This window comes from Typopeltis vanoorti, chromosome 11, assembly GCF_054136105.1.
Source record: "Typopeltis vanoorti isolate ZY-2024b chromosome 11, IOZ_Tvanoo_1.0, whole genome shotgun sequence".
Classification (NCBI taxonomy): Eukaryota; Metazoa; Arthropoda; class Arachnida; order Uropygi; family Thelyphonidae; genus Typopeltis; species Typopeltis vanoorti.
In genome coordinates this window covers 118,703,886-118,716,262 of record NC_143559.1, presented here as the reverse complement: position 1 = coordinate 118,716,262, position 12,377 = coordinate 118,703,886, and the positions used below count along the sequence as shown (strand labels likewise).

The 12,377-nt window shown below is 33.6% G+C and overlaps 1 protein-coding gene across 2 annotated transcripts in view; it reads left to right on the top strand.

Moving 5' to 3' along the window:
• Polr3I (RNA polymerase III subunit I) overlaps nucleotides 1-12,377 on the top strand; it is a 76,967-nt gene that overhangs the window by 47,998 nt on the left and 16,592 nt on the right. For both annotated transcript variants that reach the window (XM_090400311.1, XM_090400312.1), the window contains 2 exons: nucleotides 4,706-4,795; nucleotides 7,206-7,300. In XM_090400311.1, coding sequence (XP_090256437.1) covers nucleotides 4,706-4,795; nucleotides 7,206-7,300 — 185 coding nt within the window. The remainder of the gene's footprint in view (nucleotides 1-4,705; nucleotides 4,796-7,205; nucleotides 7,301-12,377) is intronic.

Sequence of the window (12,377 nt, the reverse complement as noted above, 5' to 3'; positions counted from 1 at the left end):
TTTCTGAACTATGCAGTGCAGCTACTGTAAGACTTTTATATCACCATACTTCAGTATTTCTGGTCGAATATCATCTACTCCTGCTGCCTTTCCACATTTCAAGCCTTTGATGACTTTTTCTACTTCAAGTATGGATATGTATTCCTGACTGTATGCCTGTTGACTGTTTTTTACCACTTTCCTAACACTGCTTGTTTCATTTAGCAGTTTTTCAAAGTAATTACTCCATACTTCAAGGATATCTTTTTCTCCTGTTTTCATGTCATCTTTATCATTTCTAACTCTTTTTACAGCACTCTTTCCTCCATTTCTAAGCTTCTTCAACAACCTGCAGAATATTTTGCCGCCGCCTTGATATTTATTTTCAATGTTCTTGCCAAAGTCTTCCCACTACATTTGTTTAGCTAGTTTTACATAGTATTTAACTTTCTTACATTTATCTCTGTATTCTCTAAGAGCACAAACTGACTTATTTACTAGGAACTTTTGATATGCTTTCTTCTTTTCCTTCACTGCCTCTTTAACTTCCTTTGTCCACCAGGAAGTTCTAATTTTTCTATCCTTGCAGACAACTTCACCACATTCCTCTCTAGCTGAATCAATCAGGGCTTTCTTCAAGGCTTGCCACTGAATCTCCAAGGTTTGGTTCCTGTTCTCAAACTCTTTCATTTTTTCTAGAATAATATTTGTGTATTTTAGTCTACAGTTCACATCTGAGACTGCTCAACTTTTATTCACTTTAAAACTTTTTTACATGTTCTTTTTTCAATATCAAAAAATCAAATGATTTCCAATGGAATATATAGAGAACAGTAATGAAATTCTTATACAGATATTCTCGAAATGGGGTAAGATTAGTAACATACGAAAGGGTTTATCAGATGAAGATCCAAACTGGTTTTCTGGTGATGTCACTTTCACAATGGATATGAAGACGCCTGTACCAAATTCTGTCAACATTGGTACAACCCGAGTTATGGTAAACTATCCTGGAGTACAAAGACAGTGCCTGCATTGTGGTTCATATGATCACTTTGGTGGTAACTGCCCCAAATTTAAATGTTTCAACTGCATGGAGATCAGACATATCACTAATCAATGTCTCAAACTCCATCAGAAATGCAAATGTTCTGAACACTGTATTAACATCTGTCCTTTTAGAATTTTTGCTGAAAGAGTGGGAGCACCAGCAGAGCCAATTGGAACATTGTATATATCAGAAAGGCATAAAGAAGAGTTCCCAGATCCTCCAATTCAGTGTAGTAAATATGCTGCTTTTAAACAAACTACATGGTAAAATCACAAAAAGTGTGCAACCAAATCAGCTAGAAATTATCCCAAAAATTCCAGAACTGCAGGAGCCACTTTCCCAGTCAAATATGGATAGAACAACATCAATTGAAATTACCAATGAAACTGTTCAAAGGAGAAACTGGAGAAGAAACAGAAAAGCAAGTAAGACAACTGAAAGAACTTAATATGCAGACATGATCATCAAAAAGGAAAGATGAATTAATAAAAAAAAATTAAAATATACGTTAAAAAAAGGAACTACATCTAAAAGAAAAAAGAAGTAATAAAAAATGTAAAGATGGAGAAGGGTGCAGATCGTCAAATCAAGACTCTTCAGGCTCAGAGGTGTTTATGGACTATGAAGAACCATTTCATGCTAATAAAAGAAAAGCAAGAGATACAATTAAAGAAAAAAATAATAAAGTTTACTGATTCAAAGTTTTCTCAGTACCTCTAAAAAAAAGAACTGGAAAACAGTTCTGGACCATGGAGACTTTTCCACTAAATTTTCCATTGATCTTTTCAACCAGATTCCAGACCCTCTGTTCAAATTGGAATAATGTTACCTGAAATTGGGATGTGTGGTTAAAATTCAAAGAAGCAATAAAACAATATGATTGAATGGGGAAAGGAACAGGCTTTCCTCAGAAGTAAATTGTTTTCAAACTGCTTTAAATTTTCTTCGGTAAGGTTTGTATCGTCGAGTCTACAATTTACCTCTAAAAGCTGCTAGAATTTACTTATTTTTAAAACTTTCTTACACACTGTCATATGTATTTCTGACATACTGTCAAATCTTCCCAAAACATTCCTGTATGCCTGGTGGATTTCATTTCCTACTCTGCTGTTTCAATCTCTAACAAGGACCACTTTTTCTATTTTCTTTATGTTATCTGCCTGTCCTAATGATGCAAAAAATTTTTCAACAACTTCCTTGAAAGAACCTTCTGTGGGACCATAGGCACAAATAAGTTTCATTGTCCATTTCCCCCTTTTGAAGTGTGCCTACATCGCTCTACTTGAAACTGCCTTCCACTCAAGAAGTTTATCTTCACGTTTGGTATTGAATGGTATTGCTACTCCTTCCTTTCCTTGATCATTATTGCTTGAACATCACACCTGCTTTTGTCTTCTTTGTCTCAGTAATGCCAATTCTATCTATGTGGTAATTTTCCAATTCTTATGCAAGTTCAATATTCTTTCCATTAATACTTCTTGTATTGATGGTTCCTATCTTCAGTTCTTCTGATGTTGAGTTTATTCTTCTTCTTCTAGAGCAGTGGTTCCCAACCTTTTTCCACTTACATACCCTTTTAAACCCATTTCTATTGTACCCCTTGTTTTTAAAATAGCTGTTTTTAAATACTGACACTTTTGTTCAGTGCCTATCTTAATGTAAAACAGTTTCTGCCATTACTGATTATTTTTCGTGTACCCCCCCCCCCAGAGGTATGTGTACCGATGTTCTAGCAGTTGAGTTGGAGCTTGTTCCAGTAGCGAACTTTTCACTGTTTGCCCTGGTTCCCTGATGAAAACAGCTGGGATCTTGTTTAACTGGGCTATGCCCCAGCTAGCATGAAATCTCATCATGTTGCACCATCATGTGCATTTGTGTTTAAGCCAATAGAGAGAGTACAATTTGGTTGGCTAAGTTCTAAATTGCCAGCCCATCCTTTTCCATTCAGTACCCAGTAGATACTTACTAATGGGGGCACCATGTGAAAGTGAGGATTGGACATTAGGTAAGAGGCCCCAGTCGGTTCTTCACATTCCTGAAAGGCGATGTGGAGGTCTCTTCTCAGTTATTTGGCTTTGACCCTTAAGCGACTCCACTCTAATATTATAGCTTTCTATGTTTCCTAAGATTTAGGCAGCTGTGTTATCATACAGCTAATGAAAATATACAACCATATACTGTATTTACTCGAATATAACTTGCACTTTTTCTCCAAAATTAAAGTTAAAAAATTGTGGTGCGAGATATATGCAAGGATTTTCGGAAATTAAAGTTTTTCAGGGTAAAGCTACATTGATATTTATAATTAAATCCTCAGTATTCATTATAATTTATAAAATGAATGGATTTAAATTTTAATTATCAACGTTATTTAAGCAATCGGCGGCTTACCTTCATCATGTGATATATTTGAATCTTTAGCAACAATGCTTCTGTAATTAAATTAAAACAAACAGCTTCATTATTGGAAATAAGGGGATATAACATCCTATGTTGTTTTATAGCCAGTAAGCGAAACTAAAGATGGATAACTACGATCTATATAAGTTTCGATGCCGAAAAACTATCGGCATTGAAACTTATATAGATCGTAGTTATCGATCTTTAGTTTCGCTTACTGGCTATAAAACAACATAGGATGTTATATCCCCTTATTTTCTATATTAAGGTGCCCTAGCCTTTTGGTTTTTTATCTTTACCAGCTTCATTATTGTTTGTCCTTTTATCATTTCGGAATCATATAATCTTTGAGTTTAAAACCAGCACTGTAACTTGAATGTTTCTCCATATTTCAAGCAGAAATTACGTAATTTACAAGACTTGAGATACATTATGAACAGTGCTTCACAAATGACTAATGAGAAGTGAAAGTGGAGTGTGAAACGGACAGCAATGGTATTCCAGTAGAGATGGTGCAGCTATGAAGATGTGCATATGATTGGTGTGCTATTAACAAACGATCATGCAACTCAATGACAAAAGCAAGCTGACATTGCTAATTCTCTTCACCTGAATTCCAAAATTTCTGAACTAATCTTTAAAGGTTAGTTCAGAAATTTTGAGCAGCATAACTATAAATAATAAATTATTTATTACCTTTATTTCAATAAAGTTAATTACTGTGGTTATCATGTAATTTATTATTTAAAATATCTAAACTGTCCTTAACAACGTTCGCTATCTATTTCTTAAAGTTTTAAACTTTTTTTGTGTGCAAAGTATATGTGAAACTTTTGAATTTCTTTTTTTTGTAAATTAAAATCGGGGTGTGAGATATATGCAAGGGAGAGTAAATACGGTAAGCAGCTTCCTTAAATTTACTGCTCTGGAAGGATGTGTTAGACTATATGTTTGTTGCTCCATCTTTACTTTTGTGTTCAGTATTCAGTTATTCTTGTATTCTGAAGATGCTATAGTGACTATAACAAAATATTGATAATAAATTACATATTTTCATGAGTCGTATATTATAATTTTGTTTTTGATGGATGTAACACTATCATACCGTCTCCTGTATACTGCTTGATAGTAATACCCAGAATTGTATGGTGATGATAAATTATATCTCATTTCAGTTCTTCATTGTTTTTACTATGAATACCATTATGAAAGTAAATAAATTGATACTATTAAAATTACTAGAAGAATATATTATATGTAATTATTTTTAATTAGGTATTAACATTTCTGAAAGACATCCATGAAAACATGAAAAAAGCTAAGAAAAATATGAAGCAGGAAAGCTTAGCAACCATAACATATGAGGTATAATTCTATTTTCATTGTGATTAGTGAGAGAGAGATTAATAAATTTAGCTGTGCATTCTTTTCTATAGAGCAGTAGTTCCCAAATGATGTGATGGCAGAGATCTTGGCATTCTAAGTGCTATAATCTTTTTTTTAATGCTAGCTAAAAAGACTGTAATAACAGCATCGGACTTACAGAAAGTTGGTAAAGAAAAGTTAATATTACTTATTTAGAACATAAAAAATTAACTTCACCTCCATAAATTTGCATTTTATCAAAAGATCATGCAAAATATATAAAAATGCATACATGTGATAAGTACACATAACCTGTTGGTGTATATTTGATTTTAGGAATCGTTCCAGTTCCCTTTCCAATCCTGTCCACTCCCTGAAAATGTATACATATAATAATGTTTAGAAAACCCAGGATCATTGAAAACTTCTCTTTTCTGGAGCATGAATAGCCTGATTACTAATGCCTGAAACTTTAAATATTATTTTATATATTTAGTTTAATCCTTTATCCAAGTGTAAGCAAACAAAGTTTGCACCTGAAGTATCTTTAGGACTGGGGCAACTTTATATATTATATTTTTTTGATGGAATGTAAACATCTAGAGGTAAAATAAAGAACTTTATTCTGAAGGGGGTAAAATAATAGACTAAAAATAAAAGACTCAGTGGTATTAAGTGTTGATTGTGTTAGATGCTAATATTACTATGTCGATGGAATGACATATCACCATGTATTTTTAAGGATTGTGTAAAAGAATTAGCTATGCCCTTGACTTGTTTATTTAATGAAAGTTTTTCTCAAAATTCTTAAGGAGAGGAAAGAAGGCAAAACAGCACACTATATAAGCATGGTTCAAGGATGGACGTTTCCAGTGATGGACATAGGATTCTATATGATGCTCAGCATAGGGTGAAGCGTAGGTCTTGTTTTACCAATGTTTTCATTTTATGATAAGCTGACAAAAAAGCTTTGATAGATTAATGCATTGCAGGCTGGTATAGAAACTGCAGAAATAGGCTTGGATAATGGATGGGCTCTCTGAATGTCACCAGCAAATAATGTACATCGGAGCAACTCATGAAAAGGAAGGCAATTGGTGATGGTTACCACAGTGTTGTGTTCTTGGTAACCCCTGCTGTTTAACTTATGATATTTCATGTGGATTGGGTAAAATTCTTTAGTTCTTTGCTGATGATGCAAAATTGGAGAGAATTATGAGGAATGTTGTTGGCATTCAGTTCTCTTCAAGAAGGTTTGAATAGACAGTGTGGAGAGATAAGTGGGATTGTAGTTTTCTAGGTGCAAGGCATTGCATTTTGAAATGCTGAGATATAATGTTATGTACTTCAGGAAGTGAATGAGATTTGAGATTTGCGTGGGAGGGAGTTTGATATTGGGCTGATCTTTAGAGGACACATTGCAAGAGTTGCAGAGACTACACATTGCATTTCTGGTATGATAAGGAAGTGATTATGGCAGACCACATATAGACTGTTGTGTTCAAATTTGGTTGCCTAGTTTTCATTGTTATTTGAAAACATTGGCAAGGATCCAGAGACCAGTGAGGTAATTTCAGGACTCTGGAATGTTGTTTATGGGAAGATGCTGATGGAATGTGAATTGAAGAGTAAATTATTATTATTATGTGGCACCTCCAGGGAGTCCAAAGACTCATTGAGGGAGGGAACCTACTCTTTGTCTCCATCACTCAATCCACCAACTACAACGAACCACAACTACCTTCGTCATCTACAACAATGCCATCTACCGCTGACCACCACCACTAGTATTTTCACAGACAATCACAAACATCTATACCCACGGCGGGATTCGAACCTGCAGCCTTTTGGTTGGAGAGTGGATATGCTAACCACTCGGCCAACCAGGCACATTAGAAAGAAATATAATTTCTTGCCTGTTATAATTTACTTTGTAACCAAATGATAAAGCTTTCTTTAACTTTCTTTCTTGAACTAACCATAAATTGCAGTTTGATGGATAGGGGAATATAGGTGATGTGATAGAAACATTTAAAGTAGTAAGGGAATTTTATCAGATCTACACAGATAGGATTATAAAAGAATGGAAAGTGAAAAGTATAAAAGTACATACCTAAAAAGTCATTTTAATGACTACATCACTGTGAGATGGAAGGGGAAAAAAATTAAGCACATTGAGAGTTAAGTAGCTAACGTGTAATGTGATCAGGATAAATTTAGGGCCACCTCAATTAAAAAAAAAACTTTGGAACTAAGAGTAACATAATTAATTCATTCTGATTGGGGAGGGGAGCCATATCTTCTTAGTTCTCAAAATCTTTCATTATTATACATATTCAGATTATTTAAGAATGGTGTTAAATGTCTAGATTGATTATTTTTTTCCCTCTCTCTCTCCTTGTTTCAACAGACAATCAAGTATCTGGAGCAGACCCCCTGTATTCTTCAGTCAGAAGAAAATATTCAAACTTTTCTTGAAGCTATCAGGCCATATAATTTAACTAAGTACTGTCCTTTTGTATCATATTTTTATCCATATGCAGTATGAATTGAGATTGCTGAAAACTTCTAGAAAATTAAAAAAAAAAAAAAATTCGCTATATCCTGACTTAAATTGTTTAAAAATTTTTTAAATTGTTATCCCTGAGCAAATCTGTTTGTAATATGCCAGTTTTTATAAAATATTGATTTATAAAGTTATACAAGGTTATTCAAAAGTAGCCTCTTAAAGTGATTATTATCTCAGCATATCGTTGGAGACCAAAAGGAAGAGAAGGGAGAAATTGCATCTTTCAACTCTTCAAGTCATTGTTCAGCCAATTTCAACCATATTTGAAATATAAGTTTCTTACTGTGTTCCTAAAAAATTCACCCGAATTGGAATTTTTTATAGGAAGTAGATAAAGTACTTAATCTAAAAAAAAAAAGTGATATGTCATTAAAAAAAATCTAGTCTGTAATAAAAAAAATAAAAAAAAAAGAAGAAGAAGAAGGAGGTTGAAACCAACCTCCTGCTTCTGAAACTTCAATGTTAGCTAAGTGGGCACTTAACTAACATTATTGTTTTAATTGTTGAGAATATAAATTTCCCTCTGAAATTGAGTAATACCATACCAGTAGCAATATTTTCTCTAATTTTTGCCTGCCCATGTGCACATGAAATTGTATTGTGTGCAAATATTTCAATATTTCATTTCAATATTTCATGTGCAAAATGTCTATGTAGACATTTTGCACATGAAAGTGTGTGCAAAATGTCTACATAGTCTTAGGCTCAATGTGTGTGTGTGTGTGGTAGTCTGTGCTCACAATAGTGAAAGTCAAAAGCCACAAACTCTAAATTAATTTGTTTAAATCTGCATGGCTACAAAAATTCATTACCATTTGTTCAAGTGATTGTACTGTCTAGACAGTAGACACTCTAAATTTGCCTCTGCAACTTGCTGACAGACATCAGCATCCCCACATACACAGGCTTTAAAGTTTACTAATTAGAGTGTATTAAGTTGGAATGAGATTAATACTGGAACAGAGACATTGGAGAAATTACTGAATAAAATAAGTGACAAGTATGACAAAATTCCTTTTTATAGTACATTCAACAATTATTGATTTTGGAAATTAGAAATTCTGAAAACAAAAATTTTGCATGCTGTTACTAGGCATGTTATGCTCCCATTTTGACTGGTGTGCACATATGCAGAGGTTAGAGGGAACATTCACCAGCAGATTCCACTATTTATTAAAAATAGTGTTAGTAAAGCAGTTTTTAAACAGCTTTACTGTTTTTAAACATCAGCCAATCTTCGTTTCTCGAGAATTGGCTCGCTTATGAGACATTTTTAATGAATCTATGTATACATGAGTTCAGTTGTCTCTTGAGATAGACTTCATTTCTTCAAAGCAGTAGCTGTCCCAGAGTTAGTTTCAACTGAATATGGGAAGTGTTAGAAATATATAGGAGAGTTATTAGATATGGTGTTGATAGTGGCTCTTGGAGGATTCATTAGGCTGGAAGGATGGGAGCTGACTAGGAATAATAGTTTAATGGGACTAAGTGTAAGATTTGAGTTTTAAAGATGGAAATATGTGTAGTCGATTGGTAGCTTATACATATTTCCACACAGAAGGCAATGAATCTTGAGATGGTCAATAGTGGTTGTAGGGATATTTTTCAAAGTCAGTAAGGACTAACCATCAGATTACAACAATGCAATTTTAAGAATGACATCTATAAAATAAGTAAGCATGTGGTGGTTCTGTTGTATAGATCAGGGATGGCCAGAGTTTTTGCAGCAAGAGCCCTAGTTACCTACCAGAAATTGTTAAGAGCCACATCCCAAAGGTCTATGTCAGTCATATACGTACACATATAAATGCAATATCATTTATAAGGAATAAGGGAAAAAAAGTTTTTGAAACATTATATTTATTGTTACATATTTTTTTACATGCATTTACATTTTTTTATTTACTCTTTAGTAAATAAAAAAATGTAAATTTTTTTATAAATCCATAAATCTTTAGTAGAAGATTTATGGATTTCTGAGTTAGCAACTAATTTTTGATAAGTTGGTTTGTAATTAGTAATTGAACTTCTTATTAATTCTTTCAAATGTTGGTTTGTTAATTGAGAATGATACTTGGATTTTACAAATTTCATCGTTGAGTACAGTGATTCAACATCATATGTCGATCCAAAAATTGATAATAAACGATATCCTGCATTTTTTAAATGGCTGTACTTTATGGTAGGTACACATTTTCAAAATTTGTTGATTGAATTTACTGATTTATGTAACACTTTAAGACCTTCGTCTTCTTGCATTTCTCCTGATGCCGTTCCAGGAAGTAAGCTTTTTAAAAGCAGGAAACCATTGTTAATTACATCAATTTCAAATGGATTTAATAGAAATGCAATGGATGGTTTTAATTCTTGTAAGTCAACAAATCGTTCTTCAAAATCGTCCAACAGGTTGTTTAATTTTGCTCGATAGTTACTGATGGCTGTAGGAAGAATATCATATCCTGAAATTGCTTTTATCAAATGTGGAAAGTGATTGAATGTCTTTTCACTTATATTTTTTTGAAAGAGTTGTAATTTTTTTAAAAAACTAAAAATACTCTGACTCAATTCTGAAATATTCTTGTCCTTGTCTTTTAGCAGCACATTAAAATTTTGTAAATGTTCCATTATATCGGTAAAAAACATTGAGTCCTGAATCCATTCATTGTTTTTTAATTGCGGATATGGTTGCTTTTTTATGTCTAGGAATTCGATAATAGGTTCCAGTGAAGCTAGAAATTTGTTCAATACATCATAGTAGATAACCATCTCACTATGCAGTACAACGATAAATCATTTATTTGTTCATTCAAATCAATTGCATCAATAAAATTTCGAAACTGACGGTGGTTTTTTACATTGATCCGAATGAAATTACGATTTTTATGAGTGGTGTAAACACATATTCAGAATTAAAGTGTTTTGCAACAAGATGTTCTCGATGCAAAATATAATGAAATGGAATCAAATCGGGAATGCTTTCATCTTTTTTTAAAAGTCAAATTAATCCTGCATTCTTACCCACCATTGCTGCTGCTCCATCAGTAGCCACACTTATTAATTTACTTTTTGGAATATTTTTAAGAGCAACATCAAAAAGCTTCCTTAATATCAACGCCACAAGTACTATCTTTTAATGCTATTAAATTTAATAATTCTTCTTGTGTCACTCTGTCCTCAAGGACGAAACATGTTATTCTTTTCAATATGAAATTCAATTTTATCCTGCTCAAGACTAAATAGTGATCACTTCCAATTTCAAATCCTCTGTACACTCTGGTGTCCTGCACCAGGGTCCTTGTTGGGATCTAAATAGCAGAGTAGGAAATGATTGTGAGACATACAAAAATATTTTGGGAAAATTTGGAGAAAAGAGCAAAGCTAATAATAATGGCAAATATCTGTTGGATTTCTGCTCAGGACATGGACTGGTTATTACTAATACCATGTTCCAACATAAAATGTGCACAAATTCACATGGAGAGAAGAGACAAGGAATAAGAAAAGTCTCATTGACTATGTTATTGTTGATAGTGATGTTTTCTCCCTGGTGCAGGACACCAGAGTGTACAGAGGATTTGAAATGGGAAGTGATCACTATTTAGTCTTGGGCAGGATAAAATTGAATTTCATATTGAAAAGAATAACATGTCAGAAAGTTTTAAAGCAAATTAAAGTTGAGCAGCTCTCAGATGTGAACTGTAGACTAAAATACACAAAGATGATTGAAGAAAAAATGAGAACAGGAATCAAACCTTGGAGATTCAGTGGCAAGCCTTGAAGAAAGCCCTGATTGATTCAGCTAGAGAGGCATGTGGTGAAGTTGTCTGCAAGGATAGAAAAATGGTGGACACAGGAAGTTAAAAGAGGCAGTGAAGGAAAAGAAGAAAGCATATCAAAAGTTCATGGCACATAAGTCATCTTGTGCTCTTAGAGAATACTGAGACAAATGCAAGAATGCTAAACACTATGTAAAACTAGCTAAACAAACTTCATGGGATGACTTTGGCAAGAACATAGAAAACAAATCTCAAGAAAGTGGTAAGATATTCTGGAGGTTGTTGAAGAAGCTTAGAAATGGAGGAAAGAGTGCTGTAAAAGGAGTTAGAAATGAAAAAGGTGACATGAAAACGGAAGAAAAAGATATCCTTGAAGTATGGAGTAATTACTTCGAAAAATTGCTGAATGAAACAAGCAGTGATAGCACAGTGGTAAAAAAACACTCAACAGGCATGCAGTTAGGAATACATATCCATACTTGAAGTAGAAAAAGACATCAGAGGCTTGAAATGTGGAAAGGCAGCAGGAGTAGATGATATTCGACCAGAAATGCTGAAGTATAGTGGTATAAAAGTCTTACAGTGGCTGCACTGCATAGTTTCAGAAAGCCTGGACAGAGGCACGAATTCCCGATGATTGGAGTAGAGCTCTCATAGTACCCATATATAAAAAGGGAAATAAAACTGAATGTGAAAATTACAGAGGTATTTCCCTACTGAGTGTTCCTGGCAAGATCTATGCAAGTATAACTGAGAAATGGTTGAGAAGAATTGTGGAAGAAAAACTGGGTGAAGAACAAGCTGGATTCAGGCCAAATACAGGCTGTCAGGATCAGATCTTCACTTTACGACAAATAGTTGAGAAAACATGGGAATATAACAAAGATCCGTATTTAAGTTTTGTCGATTTGGAAAAGGCATATGACAAGGTGTCAAGAGAGAAGCTATTCAATACACTGTAGTTATATGGTGTGAATGGGGCATTATATCAAGCAATACTTAGTGTTTATTTGAGTTGTACGTCAGCAGTTAGAATTGAAGGAAGTATAGGAAGATGATTTAATGTTAAATCTGGTGTGAGACAAGGATGTACATTATCCACTGTGTTATTCATTATCTGTATGGATCACATTATGAAGGAAAGTGGTATTAAACATGATATCAAAATTGGAGATGTTAATGTCAGCTCTTTGCTGACATTAATGCAGACGATGTTATACTTCTCAATAAATCTGCT